The following is a 16,132-nucleotide window of genomic DNA, read 5'->3' as shown; positions in this document are numbered from 1 at the left end:
ACAGCCCTTTCCCAAAGCAGACCTCCTTCTTGCCTGGGGAGTAGATTGCCTTTGTAGGACTAACATTTGCCGCAAGATTATAAATTATGGTTTAGCAGTCATAAAGCCGGAGGCTACGAGATTCTGACCCTCCCTAAACTGCTCCTAAGATCAGTGCTTGAGCTATTTTGCAGCCCCTGCACTTGATGGATCAGCTGGCACCACCTAGATCAATAAACTGGCTCATCTGATCCTGTGGCCCCCACCTAGTGCAAGAAGACAGCTTCAACTCCCTATGATTTCATCCCTGACCAATCAGCACTCCCAGATCACTGTCTTCCCCTGACCCACCAAGTTATCCTTAAAAACTCTGCTCCCCAGATGCTCAGAGAGACTGATTTGAGTAATAATCAAACTCCGCTCTCCCGCACAGCCAGTTGTGCATGAATTACTCTTTCTCTGTTGCAATTCCCCTGTCTTGGTGAATCGGCTCTGTCTAGGCAGCAGGCAAGGTAAACCGCTTGGGCGGTTACAAAAGCCTTTCTTTCTGAGACCAGAAATGCTTGCCTTCCACAGTACGTAGATAAATAGGGCTATGATTCATAGATTAGTTTTTTTCCTTGTGGCAGGAATTAATTATGCATTCAATTCTCTAACTTTTCTTTTTTTAAGACAGAGTCTCTACCACTAGGGAAATGTTCACCCTCCTCTGTAGTCTACTTTTTTTTTTTTTTTGAGACGGAGTCTTTGCTCTGTCACCAAGGCTGGAGTGCAGTGGCACAATCTCTGCTCACTGCAACCTCCGCCTCCCAGGTTCAAATGATTCTCCTGCCTCAGCCTCCTAAGTAGCCACCACGCCCCTGGCTAATTTTTGTATTTTTAGTAGAGATGGGATTTCACCATGTTGGGCAGGCTGGTCTCGAACTCCTGAGCTCAAGCCATCCACCCACCTTGGCCTCCTAAAACGCTGGGATGACAGGCTTGAGCCACCGTGCCTGGCCCAATTCTCTAACATCTAACTTTTTAGGACTGACTGCTAGATTAGAGTTTCAAATATGCAATAAGTAAATGATCACTTTGAAAATATTAGAATATAATAGTAAAATAGCCATAGTAATAGACATTCATATACTACCTGAAAGAGATTTTATGCCTCCATTGTTCTTTTTACCTCTTCTTTTCTTTCTTTCTTTTTTTTTTTTTTTTTTTTGAGATGGAGTCTTGCTCTATCACCCAGGCTGGAGTGCAGTGGTGTGATCTCGGCTCATTGCAACCTCCGCCTCCCAGGTTCAAGCAATTCTCTGCCTCAGCCTCCAGAGTAGCTGGGATTACAGGCATGCGCCACTACGTCTGGCTAATTTTTGTATTTTTAGTAGAGACGGAGTTTCGCCATGTTGGCCAGGCTGATCTTGAACTCATGACCTCAAGTGATCTGCCTGCCTTGGCCTCCCAAAGTGCTGAGATTACAGGCATAAGCCACCATACCCAGCCCCGTTACCTTTTCAGCATACTTTCACAAGCAGATATTGCTGGGTCAAGTGCAGTTAGTAGCAAGGCTATATCAAGTCAAAGATGCCCCTTGGTGATTGAGAGGCTCTTTAGGTCATTACAGTGCCCCAGGATGATTGTCATGAACTTGGATTGTCAAAGAACAAGAAATGCACATTAACAGATATTTCCAGGACATCTTTAGAAACCGGTTAGGGTTTATCGTACAACTAGAGACTTAACCCCAAGACATGAAGTGAGTTACATCCCTCTTTGGTAAAATTTTCACCTAAATCAATAGCCATGTGTCTTTAAGGGCATTAAGAATCTGCCGGCCTAAAGTAAAATCAGAAAATCCCACCAACCTTTGACGGATAACATCACTTCAGCCAGGTGTTCCCGCTTGAAAGCATCTTTTTCATACTTCAGAACAACACACTCGTATGTGCCCTCGTCAGATGGGCGCAGAGCCAGAATCACAATGGAGAGGTTATTCGTGATATCAAAGATGGTCCGGTTCTTGTACTCGGGCCATATATTCATGTCCCCAGACATCATAGTCAGCACCATTTTCTTCTCCTTTTGCCAGTAGATGCGAGTTTGTGCCAGCTCTTCAACAGAAACATTGTGACCACAGGACAGCGTTGCCACTTCTTTCACTTCCTTGGTCACGTGGATAACACCTATGGAGAGGCAAACAGAACAGGATTGTATATTTATTAAATATAGATTCCTGCATGGTCAGGAAAAGTTGGCAGTAACAGAACTTAGGGTGTTGTGTCTAGTGACTAAGCATCAATCCAGTTTGACTTTTTGGGTCCTCAATGCTTTTTTTCTCTTCATTTTTTAAAAATTGTGGTAAAAAACACATAACAGGCCGGGCATGGTGGCTTACACCTGTAATGCCAGTACTTTGGGATGCCGAGGCAGGCAGATCACTTGAGGTCAGGAGTTTGAGACCAGCCGGGCCAACACGGTGAAACTCTGTCTCTACTAAAAATTCAAAAAAGTAGCCAGGTGTGGTGGAGGGCACCTATAATCCCAGCTACTCGGGAAGCTGAGGCAAGAGAATCACTTGAACCCAGGAGGTGGAGGTTGCAGTAAGCTGAGATTGCACTCCAGCATGGGCAACAAGAGTGAAACTTTGTCTCAAAACAAACAAACACATAACATAAAATTTATCATCTTATTGATTTTTAAGTGTACAGTTCAGTAGTGTTAAGTATATTCACGTTGTTGTGAAACAGGTCTCTAGAAATTTTCATTTTGCAAATCTGAAACTCTATGCCCATTAAACAACTCCCTTTTCCCCCTCTCCCCTCAGCCTCTGGCAATTGCCATTCTGTTTGTTTCTATGAATTTGGCTACTTTAAATATCTCATAGAAATAGAATCATACAGTAACAGCCTGTTTATGATCGGCTTATTTCACTTAGCATGATGCACTCAAGGTTCATTCAAGTAGTATACGATAGGATTTCCTTCCTTTGGAATGGTAATGATGTGATCATGAGGATAATGAATAATATTATGCACACACACCCCCCGCACATTTTGTTTGCCTATTCATCTGTCGATGCACATTTTGCTTGCTTCCCAACTCCTGGCTGCTGTGCTGCTGTGAACATGGGTGTGCAAATGTCTCCTCAAGACCCTGCTTTCAATTCTTATGGATATATGGAATTTTGGGGTCATATAGTAGTTCTATTTTTAATTTTTTGAGGAACCTCAAAAAGTAGCAGTTGCACCTTCAATGCTTTTTAAAGGTTTTGGAAGTCACTATTTAGAAAAACTAAATGTGATTGCACAAAAAACAAATTTGGTTTCGAAAACAGTGAAGACAAATCACTAAAATTGGACTCGTGGACCAATCATTATAACATAAACTATCCCTTTCCTTTTTCTTGAGAATTTTCCAATGACATGCAAGATTTAGGAGCACATGAGCCTTCTCTTACAGCAGGCGTGTTTAGTCCTATTACTTCTTATTTGGTTTATCTAACACAATACCACCCCCAAGAGAAGTCAGTCCTGACTAAGGTTCTGGGCACCGTGGTGGTGGAGGAGGGCAAGGTGCTGCTGCCCACCTCTGTCTAGATAGCCTATATTGAATTACTCTTCATAATATTTCCTTTTTTTGCTTCCTCTGTGGTGGCTTTATGGAGGGGACAGGTGCTATTTCATTTAATCCCCCAACAACCCCATGAGATATGTATTATTTTCCCCATTTTGCAGCTGAGGCAACTGAGAGATTGTGAGGTTCAGGAAGTCTAGGACAGGGCAGGTCAGCCTGAGATTCCAAGGGCCTATGATTCTGCAGCCATGACGAAGAATAAGGGAGGGAGATGAGGTCAACTAAGAAGAAAAAAGAGGGCCATACTTTAAATAGGTAGGGAACATAATCAATCTTCATTATTCATGAATTCCCACTTACAGAAGGCCTCCTTCTTGGCTCTGTTGCCTAGTCACTTGATTAGGTAATTTTCAGCTACTACTGCCTTGAGAAATTAGAATTTCACTATAAAGACCTAGTCTCTGATGCTTACTGCCCTTTCCCTTGCGTTTCTCCTACAGCCCCTCTCCCCACAATCACGTGATGCAACAACACACACACACACACACACACACACACACACACACAGAGAGATATGCACGTGTACACCCATTCATTGAAACTACAGAACTGCATTTAACCATGGAAAAAATCTAAGGATAAATTTTATCCAGATTAAGTGAGCTAAAGACAATCCATTTCATGTGACTTCACTGGCTTGGCACAGGAATAAAACCTTCATCTGTCACCTTAATACACATCCTGATTCCTCCTCTTTTCACTTGAGTGACTTAGGATTTAAAGCTCTCAGGACTGCCTACTTCCCTACTTACCTTAAAGGCAATCATGACTAAGTGCCCCCTGCTAGCATCCTTGCCTAGAGGCTCCTGGTTGTTGATGTAGAAAGAACATGGGTTTTTTGTGTTTAATAAAATCCACAGTAGCTGTGTGACCTCAAGCAATTTGCTTTACTTCTCTGAACCCCAATCTTCACATTGGTTATTATGAGGATTAAATGAGATAATTTATGGCAAGCACATACTGTATTTCAGTGCCTAGATGCACACCAAATATGAATCCCATTCTCCTTTCTCCAAGGGGGTGGGGAATTTACTAACTTCTAAGGCTTTTGATTTCATCTTTGGACAGTTTGACTGAGGAAGTTTTGCTTTGCTTTATGTTGAAGTCTGTTTCCCTCTATCTTCTACATGTATTACAAAACACATCTCATTCTTCTTACATGACAAGACTTGCAGATATCTGAGTATAGTGATGTCCTCTCTCAGATAGTTCTGCAGGTTCTCATCTGCCCCTGTTCCTTATTGATGTATTGAAAGTGAGTGCCCTCACTTTCCTCACTACACAGTTTGATTTGTGTGTATATTTTTTTGAGAGAGCAAAGTCCACTAAATCTAACATTCCAGACATCCACTGTGTGATTGGCTCAGAGTAGAACTGGGTTGTCACCTCCTTTACCTAAATCTATGTTTGCAGCCTAAAGTTGAATTCAATATATTAGCAGCCACCTTACACCTTTGATATACCTATTGATATATTGACAAGCAAATTGCCTTATTTTTCCACCTGCACATACCACTGAGTGCTGCTCCTACATCCAGTTCAACACCCAACCAAATGGGTAAAGCTCTTCCAATGATGTTACCTTTCAAGAGTTATCCAGAATCTTCCCCTTCCCCTGCATCTCCATATGATGACACCTCTTTCTTTCTCTTCTTTCTCTTTCTTTCTTTCTTTTTTTTCTTTCCTTCCTTCCTTCCTTCTTTCTCTTCCCTTCCTTGCTTCCTTCTTTCTTTCTCCTTCCTTCTTTCCTTCCTTCCTTCCTTCCTTCCTTCCTTCCTTCCTTCCTTCCTTCCTTCCTTCTTTCCTTCTTTCCTTCCTTCCTTCCTGTCTCTCTCTCTTTCTTTCTTTTTTGAGACGGAGTCTTGCTCTTTTGCCCAGGCTGGAGTGAAGTGGCGCAATCTCGGCTCACTGCAACCTCCACCCCCAGGCTCAAGCAATTCTCCTGCCTCAGCCTCCCAAGTAGCTGGGATTATAGGCCCCCACCATCACGCCCAGCTAATTTTTGTATTTTTAGTAGAGACAGTGTTTCACCATGTTTGCCAGGCTGGTCTCAAATTCCTGATCTCAGGTGATCTGCCCACCTTAGCCTCCCAAAATGCTGGGATTACAAGTTTGAGCCACCACACCCAGCATGATGAGACATCTTGAGCATTCAGAAATATGGAAAGGCACTTGCTTATGTATATAGCCAGATGCCTATGGGCCAGGAGTTGGGGACAGAGACAAGGATCCCTAGTGAGGGAGAAAGTCCACTGGTCCCCTGAGAAGGCCTGGATGTAAGTGCCAACCATGGGTTAAACAATGTACTCAGCCCCAGGGGATATGAAAGTCATAGTAAGGAATGTGAGGTCTGGAAGGGATTTCCATGATCATTCATTCTCGTGGCCTTATCTTACAAATGAGGAAACTGAGCTGAGGAAAAGAAACTGCCCCAGTTTTACACATTTTTTTCTTTCTGGCCCAGGCTTTTAGAGCCATTCTTCTTGTTTATTGATTTCTTCAGTTTTAGGCCCCAGTTCCAGTAAGTAAGCCAACACTGTCCTCCCCCTACTCCAACCCAGCCCTACCACTGAGCCCTTTTGCTTTAAGAAACAGAGTCCCAGGCCGGGCATTGTGGCTCAAGCCTGTAATCCCAGCACTTTGGGAGGCTGAGGTGGGTGGATCAGGAGGTCAGGAGTTTGAGACCAGACTGGTCAACATGGTGAAACCCCATTTCTATTAAAAATACAAAAAAATTAGCCAGGTGTGTTGGCACACACCTGTAATCCCAGCTACTTAGGAGGCTGAGGCAGGAGAATCACTTGAACCCAGGAGGCGGAGGTTGCAGTGAACCAAGATCATACCACTGCACTCCAGCTTGGGTGACAGAGTGAGACTCCGTCTCTAAATAAATAAATAAATAAATAAGAAACAGAGTCCCTTTCTTTCCAGGTCTGATTGATCCCATGGTTTCAGACTGAAATGACTCCCATGCTTATACCTTTGGACTATTTCTACCGTCTTCAGGTACCCTAAATAGATCCTATAGCCTGCCTTTATCTCTTTGGCTATCTGCAGTCCATGCTATACAGTTACCCTCCAGCCTGGATTTGCTAGAAGTGTTGTTTAAAACATTCTGTTCATTTCTCCATCCGTATAACCAAGAAATATCAGCACATCAATATCTAAACTAGTCTCTGTGTCAATAGCACCAAAATTCCTTAGCAGGCTATATTTTCTGATTTTTGGTTTAGAAGGCATGGTCATTCTTCCTAGGCTGTTGTAGGACCTAAAAGCAGCATCCCTCTAAGGCCCCAGTGCCCCCTGCCCAGTGCTGTCATGCTATGCCTTCTGGGCCCTGTATTCCCTGAAGCCATACAGATCCCCTTAGGGAGACCCATGTCTAGGGACTTCATTTCCAAGCCCTCTCTCTTCTTAGATAGCAGGATCATGGGGCACTAGCACCTTTCCATCTCACCAGCCATTCTCAGGCCTCTGTGAGACTGGATACGGCCCCACCACAGCACTGAGCAAGAGAGTGTTGTGATGGTGGGTATTTGCATAGCAAAGTGAGGTAATGCAGAATAGTCCAAGCACCCCTTCAGCAATTGTGTGGAATGTTGCCAGTCCCTGCTTTAGGGAATATAACTGAAAGAAGGGAAGAAATGAAAAGATATACTTGAGGGGAGCGTATTTCAAAGTGAAGCTATATTAGCTAAAGATCAAATGACAACCCAGACACTCCTAGTGTTGCAAGGAAAGCAAAATGAGACATAGAAGGAACATGGGCTATCCATCTCCATTGATGGGATTCTAGTTCCAGCTCAGCCACTTGCTGTTTCATCTGTTTCCTCATCTCTAAATTGGTATGACACCTACCCCTTGGGATCACTGGAAAATTCAATTCAATTAAATGGTATAAATAAAAAGTCCCAAGGACATAGCAGGTCTTCTGTAAGAGTTTCAATTTTTCTTTCTCCCTCCTCCCACTGCTAACTCTTACCTTTCATTTCACTCAAGGGTTATGTCAGATATAGGACTCTGGTCTTGCTTTGGGCCAGACAGACAGCAACTCACTTATCTGGGCCCCCAATAATATAGTCTTTCCCCACCGAGCTATTTGTTCCCACCCAAAAAGAATCCAATATTTCTCACTGATTTTGGTATGTGGTGATGTTAGCAAAAGAGATAGCGTAACTGAAAGAGAAACCATGTAATTTTGATGATGGCTTCTAAGGAGTTTTTGTCCAGCCTTCTGAGGATAAGCGTGAGGAAGAATAGAACTAAAAAGAGGAACCAAAATCTTCTGAACAATTTGGAAATTCACACAGAAACTCAGTTTTCAGGGTTCCACCACACAGAGACAGAAAACAGTCATTATAAATTTTCCCAACAAATTTATATCAGTTTTGTCTGTTTTAGGGACTCTGTCACACACGGACAAAAAGCGGTTGACACTGACATGTCTCTAACGGTTTTGTCTGCTTCAGTGATTCTGGCGGGGAGAGTCAGGGCCCGGAAATTTCAATATTACTGTTTCAAACCTGGTTGAACTTCTGAGCTTGCTTTGCCATTTTTGAATGGGCATTGTGAGACCTACCCATCCCAGTGGGTGTGAGGATTCAAAATGAAGTACTGCTCATAAAAGTCCTCCACAGTACCTGGGACATTAAAGGGAGCCAGTGTCTTCCCCAGAGATCCACACAGTTCAGGTCTCACTTTGCTCACATCTGCTCTCGTGGCCCCTTGTCAAAGAGGCCTTCCCTGACTCTCCTTGAACAGCATCATCCTCCTTGCCCAGCTCCATCCTGCTACTATTTAGTCTCTTTGCTTGATTTGTTTCTCTTCAGGCTTGTCTCCAACTGATATATATTTTTACAACTGTGATGTATATTTACATGTATATGTGATACATAATTACGTATGGATCTATGGAGCAGAGGCTTCCTCCTTTGTTCACTGCCATATCTGCAGTGTCTAGAACGGGACCTGGCCCATAGTAGGTGCTCAGTAAATACTTGCTGAATGCATGTCTAGGCATGAGGAAATGAGGTCTGGCTCCATCCACTGTGTATTAGAATCATAACCATGAGCAAGGTGGGTAACCTCTTTGGGCTTCAGGTTCCATCTCTGTAAAACAGTCATAATACTATTGCTATGATTTGAATGTGTCCCCTAAAGTTTTGGTGTTGGAAATTTAATTCTGGGTGTAACAGTGTTGAGAAGTGGGACTGCTAAAAGGTGACTAGGTCATGGAGACTCTGCCATCATGGATGGATTCATGCCATTTTCTTGGGAGTGGGTTCACTACAGCAGGAGCGGCTTCCTTATAAAGGATGGTTTTGGCCTCCTTCCCACTCTGTGTCTCGTGCGTGCTCTCCTGCCTTTTTATCCTCTGCCATGGGATGATACAGCAAGAAGGTCCTCATCAGATGTGAGCCCCTTGACCTTGGACTTCCCAGCCTCCAGAACAGTAAGAAATAAATCTCTGTTCTTTCTAAATTACCCAGTGTCAGGTATTCTGTTATAGTAGCACAAAACAGACCAAGATAACTATCTTCCCTGCTTCACATAATTATCACAGTGATCACAGGATACCAGATGTAAAGTGCTTTCTTAAGTGTAGAAGGCTCTACAGATTTTTAATGGGGCTGTTCTTTCTCATGCACAACAGCCTGCTTTGCTGAACCACACCCCCACAGGACCACATCACCATGGTAACTGGCTGATTCTTGAAGTAAGTTCAGTGCCCCTAGCTGGCATGGGGAGCCCATCCAGCACCTCTACCCAGCAGCAGTCAGAAAGGGAGCTGCATCGCCACTGCTGGTGGAGAAGGGAGAGAAGCAGTTGACACAACATCTTAAAACTTACCAAATGACAGGGCATACATGATCTCCCTGTAAACACAAGTGTGCTTTTTAAATAAACGTTTTCCCTGACTATAAAATAAACATTCTTAGAAAGAATGGAAGATATAGAAAAGCGTGAAAGTCACCTGTTGTCTCACCACCTGGAGATTTTACCGTTCCTGGTTTGTGCACACGCTTCCAACAGGAGTGACCATCTTGGACCCCTCTCAATGTTTGATTAGGTGAACTAGCACCGACAGGGCTGGTGTCAGCCATGGGCTAGGTGCTAGCCACACAAAGGAGACAGGAAGAGCTGCCTCTGGCAGCCGCAGGCTTGAGACCTGTGTCTCCTGGTGTTCACACTGTTCCTGACTTTTCCCCCTGTTTAGACCCCGCTCATATACTCTGTACCATCTGATCCTTACTTTTTCTCTTTCTACACAGTATTTATATCCTTAAAATGCTCAGGGACTTGAACAACAGTTGTCAGGGTGATGATGGGAACAATCACTGGTCATGGGACCCCTGGGCCAGCAGCATAGCGGTATGTGTTGCGGGGAGAGGAGGATGTGTTCTGTGAATGGTGGCACTTTGGGGCATTCTCTTTTCTCCTAGCTCTGAGTTCTCAGGCTATAAACTTATAGGCAATGCTTTTCCTGCATCTCTTGCCTCCTCCTGCAGGAGGCCTTTCCCCTCTCCTTAGACCTGACCCTCTCTTAAAGGACTCTGGCTCCGAAAGAAAAGCTGCCCACATTGGTCCTTCTGAGGGCTGCCCTGGTAGAGCCTCTGCCTTACTGCCACTTACTTACTGACAAAGCACTTATTGTACTTTGCTGGAGTACAAAGTCAGGCGTTTCTGCCCCATAGACAGTGCCTGCCGACCTAGAGCGGGAGAGGAGCCTGGCTGGTTCCACCCTGTGCATGAAAGAGGGGTCCCTTCCCCTGGGCATCAGTGACTGGGCAGGAGGAGAGGGGGAACACCTTTGCCATGGTATAGCTTTCTGACCCAGGGCAGGAGAGGAAGACCTAGTGTGGCAAATCTCTGCCCTGAATAAAGCCCTCTATAATCCTACTCCACTTTATTCACTCAATCTCGCCCCCCACAGACCACGCACAACTCACACCTACACTCCCGTTGGGCAGTCTTCACTAATTTTACATGGTACACACTCTCCATCAACTTCCCTCTGACTCAATTCTTTTCATCAAACACATCATCAGTTACTGTAAGTACTGAAATAACCTCCTAATAGGTTTTGCACAGTCATGGGGGCTGCCCTACAAGCCCTTCTTCAGTAACACTTTTTCCTTTTTGAAGTTATTTACACCTTTACTACTGAAACTCAAAGTGTATGCGGAGCAGCATCAGCATCACCTAGGTGCTTCTTAGAAATGCAGAATCTCAGGCCCATCCCAGACCCACCTAAGTGGAAACAGCATTTAAAAAACTAGATAGACTTTATCTTTTAGAGCTGCTTTAGATTCATCGAAAAATTGCGTGTAAAGTACAGAGGATTTCCATATACTCCCTCCCCACATATTCACAGCTTCCACCACTGTCTACATCCGGCGCCAGAGCAGTCCACTTGTTACAATCAATGAACCTACATTAATACATCATTACCGCCCCAATCCAGAGTTCACGATAGGGATCACTCCTGGTATTGCATATTCTATGGATTTGGACAAATTTATAATAACTTATATCTATCATTACAGCATTATGCAAAATAGATTCACTTCTCTAAAAAATTCCCTGCACTAGAGACTGCAATTTAGCAAAACCCCCCGGTTACGGGTATGTGGGAACAGAGCTGGGGTAGACCACGCCACTACCCTGGGTAAAGCCCTTCCAGCCTCCTGAATAACATGTGGATTCGTGACTACAGCCCACAAGTGCTGCAGGGTCTGGTTTTGCTCACTGGGCCAGTCCCTCCTCTGCTCCTCCCATAGCTCACTGCCACTCCTCACTGGCAGGGGAAGATAGCACTTTCTCAGGCAGTGCCTATGCCCTGCCTTCAAAGCACTTGGCTTTGTTTGTTGGCCAACAAACAAACACATTCATTTGAGTGGCTATTGGATTACTTTCCCTCTTCCCAATGATAGTAAATTTCACAAACGCCCGAGCCATGTCCCCGGGACCAAGAAAAGTCTCTTGCTTGTAGATGATGTTTGTTGAATGAATAAATGATTAAACAAAAGAATGAACACCTGTGCCAGCCTCATCCTTACCTTTATGCCTTTGTCCAGGCTGTTGCCCTGACCAGAATTCTCTCTCCATCATCCATCTGCCTCTGTAAAGCCTGCCCTCCTTGCTGCAGCCCAGTCTGGTACCCCCTTTCCCAGATCTTGGGCTCCTACAATCAGGGCAAAGCATTTCATTGCTCTTTGCTTGTTTTACATGGGTTAGCTTTGCATTCCCCCAACTAACATATGCAGACCTCTTTGAGTGCAGAAATCCTAGCCTCGACTTTATGGCCCACCTGGCACACAGTAGGTGGTTCATTGACTTAGTCACAGCAGCAGTAAAATCAGGATATAGCTGGAGAACAAGGTGCTTTCCTAAACATCTTTCTTTAGCTCAAAGATCTCTTTCCATTTAACTCTGACTCTAATTTTCCTGGTACAGTTTCTAAAGTTTGGGTTTTAATTTTTATTTTATGTCTTCTTTTACTTTTTTATCGTTCTCCCTCTTTCTATTCTCTCTCCCTTCCCACCTCCCTTATTTCTGGGAAGCCTGTACAAATTTCCTTCTAAATATTTTAAACTCCTCTGTACTCCCCAGAAGACTAGTTTGGGAATGCTTCCCCAGCTCCCCAGAAGGAAATTGTAACTGTTGGAAATGTAATGTAACTGTCAAATATATACAAAATCTGAGGTGTAAATTGTGAAATGTAAGCCATGGTTCTCTTGGTCCTGAAAACAATGCAAAATAGCTCTGGAGAGAAAATTTTAAATGACCACCATTGCAGTCAAGTAATCTGTGTGCCCCCAACTCCTCTTCCCTTCCCTCTACCTCTCTCTCACACCTCTGATATTCTAGGCAGTACTTTACGTGAGAAGTTTTTAAGACAAGAACCCTTAATAGTCAGGTCTTTGCAGACTGGCAAATCATGCTGGAGCCCAAACTTCTTGATTTGTGGGAAACCAGGAGGTATGCTGCTCACTAGAAAACAGATCTTTTGTTTTCTGACTTAAAAAAAAAAATCAGAACCATCCTGCCAGCAGGGACAAGCCTCACCCTTCTTGACAGTCCCAAAAGTTCAGCACTCTTAAGATCACCTGAGCAGGAACAAAAACCTCTGGAAGTCAAATTATTACTTTCAGGACGTATATGTAATACCTCTGTGGCAGATTAGAAACAACTAAAAATATAATTTTATGTTAAATCTGATACCACTTAAAGTCAGATGCCAATGTTGAAAAAAGATCTCAGCATCCAAAACAGAACAAATAAGATTAATGTATTAAGAGGAACTTAAGAAGGTTAAGAAGATTAACGTCATTAAGAGGAATTGTCCTCAACTACTCTCCCGCCTTCAAATTGGAAAGAAGATCACCATTGTTCAACTTTAGAAGCAGGACACTTTCACTGAGCTGTATCATGAAAATATAGTTTGGGAATGGACTCTGAGGCTGGTATTAGCACATCACAAAATGTACGTGAGCATCTAATACTCATCTAATGAAAGAGACCATTATGAATCAGCTCTATGGTTTTGTTAAAATAACACCGTCCCTTCCATGCTTCCTTGTACGTTCTTGAGTTAACTTGGTTGCTAACTTGCTGTGTGATGATAGGAATGTCCTTTAACCTCTTTGAACCACAGTCTTCTCATCTTTAAAATGTTCTGAAAACACCCTGAAGGTTCCTTCCAGCTGATAGGATAATAGAAGGGAGCAGCTCAGAGAACCCCACCTCCTTTCTCTTAACCCTGTAGCAGTTGACTCCGTTAAGTTCCTGAAAGTTGCTTACCTGAACAGAAATGAGAAAGACAAGCCAGCACCAAGAGCTGAAAGAACTTGAGGTATGGACACTTGGATGGTGATATTCCCTGCCTCCATGTGTGGCCCATGACTTCAGATGCTTCGGGTCAAAAGTGAAAGCCAACAATTTGGAGCCAAGCAAGACCAGGGCACTTCCCAGGCACAAAACAGGCAGGGTGGTGACAATCCAATTGCCAGCCCAGAGGATTCTCCAGTGACGTTTACAAAGCACACAGAGATTGGAGGGTGTTCCTGGGTCTCCAAAGGTTGTGGATTTAGTTTCACAACCTGAAAAAGGAACAAATAAAAGTCATCCAGGAAGGAAGGTGTGCCTACTGTGAGTTGTAAAACTCCAGAGTTGCCTGCTAAAATTAGTTAGAGAGTTTAACCTAAGCAACCGCTAAAGCAGGGCATGACCCTGAGGGAAAGAAAGTTGAAATTCTGTGAAGGGATCAGTTCCAAGAACCAACCACAGCCCTTCCATGTAAAGGCTTTCTACTTAATAGGCGGGATTAAGATTTGGTTAGAAACACAGAGAGCTCTAAGGACCCTCCATATCTGCTAGCCAGCCTCCAAAAGTTCAAATTCTCTTCTGAACATACCAAGAAACACAGAGCAGACAGTAAGGGTGTATTTTGTCCAAGGCAGGACCTAAGTTATGAAATAACTTCTTTCTTGACATATTAACATAAGAAAACAGGTATCTCAATTCTTTAAACCCGCTGCTCAAATAACATATCATAAAGGGGTATGATATCTCAATAACCAGAAAAGTCTATCCATAAAAAGGGAGGGAAAAAAGACACTGCACACGTTACTTATTAAAATTATGTACTCCAGGGCCAGGCGTGGTGGCTCATGCCTGTAATCCCAGCACTTTGGGAGGCTGAGGTGGGCGGATCACTTGAGGTCAGGAGTTCCAGACCAGCCTGGCCAATGTGGCAAAACCCCATTTCTACCAAAAATACAAAAATTAGCCAGGTGCGGTAGTGGGTGCCTGTAATCCCAGCCACTTGGGAGGCTGAGGCACGAGAATTGCTTGAACCCAGGAGGTGGAGGCTACAGTGAGCCAAGATTGCACCACTGCACTCCAGCCTGGGTGACAGAGAAAAAAAAAAATTATGTGATCTCATGTGAGACGGCTAGGGTTTAATTTTTCCAGTAAATATGTCAAAATTGAGAAATGAAAATGAACACTGTGCTCCACCGTCACGCCTTCAGGCTGCTACTAGGACACAGCTCCGTGCTGCTCGGAGAATACTTGAGTGTCCTCTTTGGAGACCACGCTGAAGCTAGAGTTCGTCACGCCATATTGTTTTGTTAGTCATCATGCATTTTAGGCAGGATTAGCTAAAAGAGACTTATTCACCAGAATTTGTTTTTCTTAAGATAGAATCTTGCTCTGTCGCACAGGCTGGAGTGCAGTGGCGTGACCATAGCTCACCACAGTCTCAACCTCCCAAGCTCAAGCGATTTTCCGACTTTCACTTGAATTTTACTGGCTTGAGAAATTCAAATACAGCCCACAAAAATAATATTTGCTAGCATCTAGGACATTTTAAAATAAAGGGCCACAATGCTGACTATGATGCTCCAAATGTGTTGGGAAGCCACAGCCTCCTGTGGGAATGAGACCCTGAAGTTTCCTTTGAGGGCAAGCATGGATCCAGGAGGTGGTAGTGGCGGTGTGTTTGTTTAAAAAGCAGTGAGGTTGCTGGTAACTAGTTCTACCAAGCTATCCCACAGTAAGATAATAGTAAATGTACTTACTTGCTGAAGAAAAATTCCACTTTTTCTTTAACTCCTTTGATTTCAGATGAGACTCCACTTCTGAGATGTTCTCTTCTTGTAGTCTATAAAGCAATGATGAGTCGCTCCGTTTTCTTCGGGTGGGTCGTCTATCAGAGAGGTGGCATTTCCCCTTCTAGCCTGCAGTTGCTTGACAGAAGATTTGAATTGACTCAGAAGTACTTTGTCAGCGCAAGCAGTTTTATTGGACAGCAGAGGAAGCTGCCTCTGCTGCTGACTTCTCCCAGTTGCTTTTGCAGAGGCTGTGTCTGGGGCAAATCACACAGCAGCCTCCCTCACCACCGTGCACAGACTAACAAACACAAAACACCAAGAGCACCCGGCGGCGTAGGGGAAGTGAAGAATGATGCCCAAGAAGAGGGAGGGGCATCCCGCTAGCCTTGCTGTGTGATGGAAGGCGAACTTCATGGGCTGGCTGTTCCTGTGCTGGTCTCAAGTTTTGTTTTAGCACCCAGAGTTACTCCTGAGTCCCTGCAGGAATAAGCTGTCGACCTCATATGTAGGGGACACTTGTGGGAGAGTGCTCAGCTCACAAGATCACCCTCAACTGTACTCCCACCTCTGCATCCCACCATCTTCAGAGAGTGGGCTCTTGCCAGCGACGCTGGACAGTGAATTCTGGTCACCCTAGCCACAGTTGAGTGCATCTCAGGTGGGGTGAGGAAGACTTTAGTCATGCCCATCACTCCCATTTCCAACTAGCTTGCCACCCACCCCTGTGTGCCCCTTTGCAGGATTCTGGAGCCCCTGTGAGTGAGCAGCTGACCCATGCTGGACCAGTGTACTTGTTTGCACAGGTGGAACCTGACAGCACCTTGCATGGGCCTGCAGGATCCACACTTTGATTCCATTCTGTCCTCACCCAGGGCTTCTCTGCTGTTTTGGCATTCTTTGAAAGTTCACTCAAG

The 16,132-nt window shown here is 44.3% G+C and overlaps 1 protein-coding gene across 1 annotated transcript in view; it reads right to left on the bottom strand.

Moving 5' to 3' along the window:
* Window positions 1-15,211, bottom strand: part of CD80 (CD80 molecule) — a 32,318-nt gene extending 17,107 nt beyond the window's left edge. Inside the window, 3 exon segments of the mRNA NM_001042642.2 lie at window positions 1,833-2,150; window positions 13,405-13,703; window positions 15,186-15,211. Of these exon segments, the coding sequence (NP_001036107.2) occupies window positions 1,833-2,150; window positions 13,405-13,504 (418 nt within the window). The 5' untranslated portion in view covers window positions 13,505-13,703; window positions 15,186-15,211.
* Between the last annotated feature and the right edge of the window lie 921 nt (window positions 15,212-16,132).

The sequence above is a fragment of the Macaca mulatta genome, chromosome 2, assembly GCF_049350105.2.
Source record: "Macaca mulatta isolate MMU2019108-1 chromosome 2, T2T-MMU8v2.0, whole genome shotgun sequence".
Taxonomy (NCBI): domain Eukaryota; kingdom Metazoa; phylum Chordata; class Mammalia; order Primates; family Cercopithecidae; genus Macaca; species Macaca mulatta.
The sequence above is the reverse complement of the archived record's forward strand: the minus strand, read 5'-3'. Positions and strand labels throughout refer to the sequence as shown.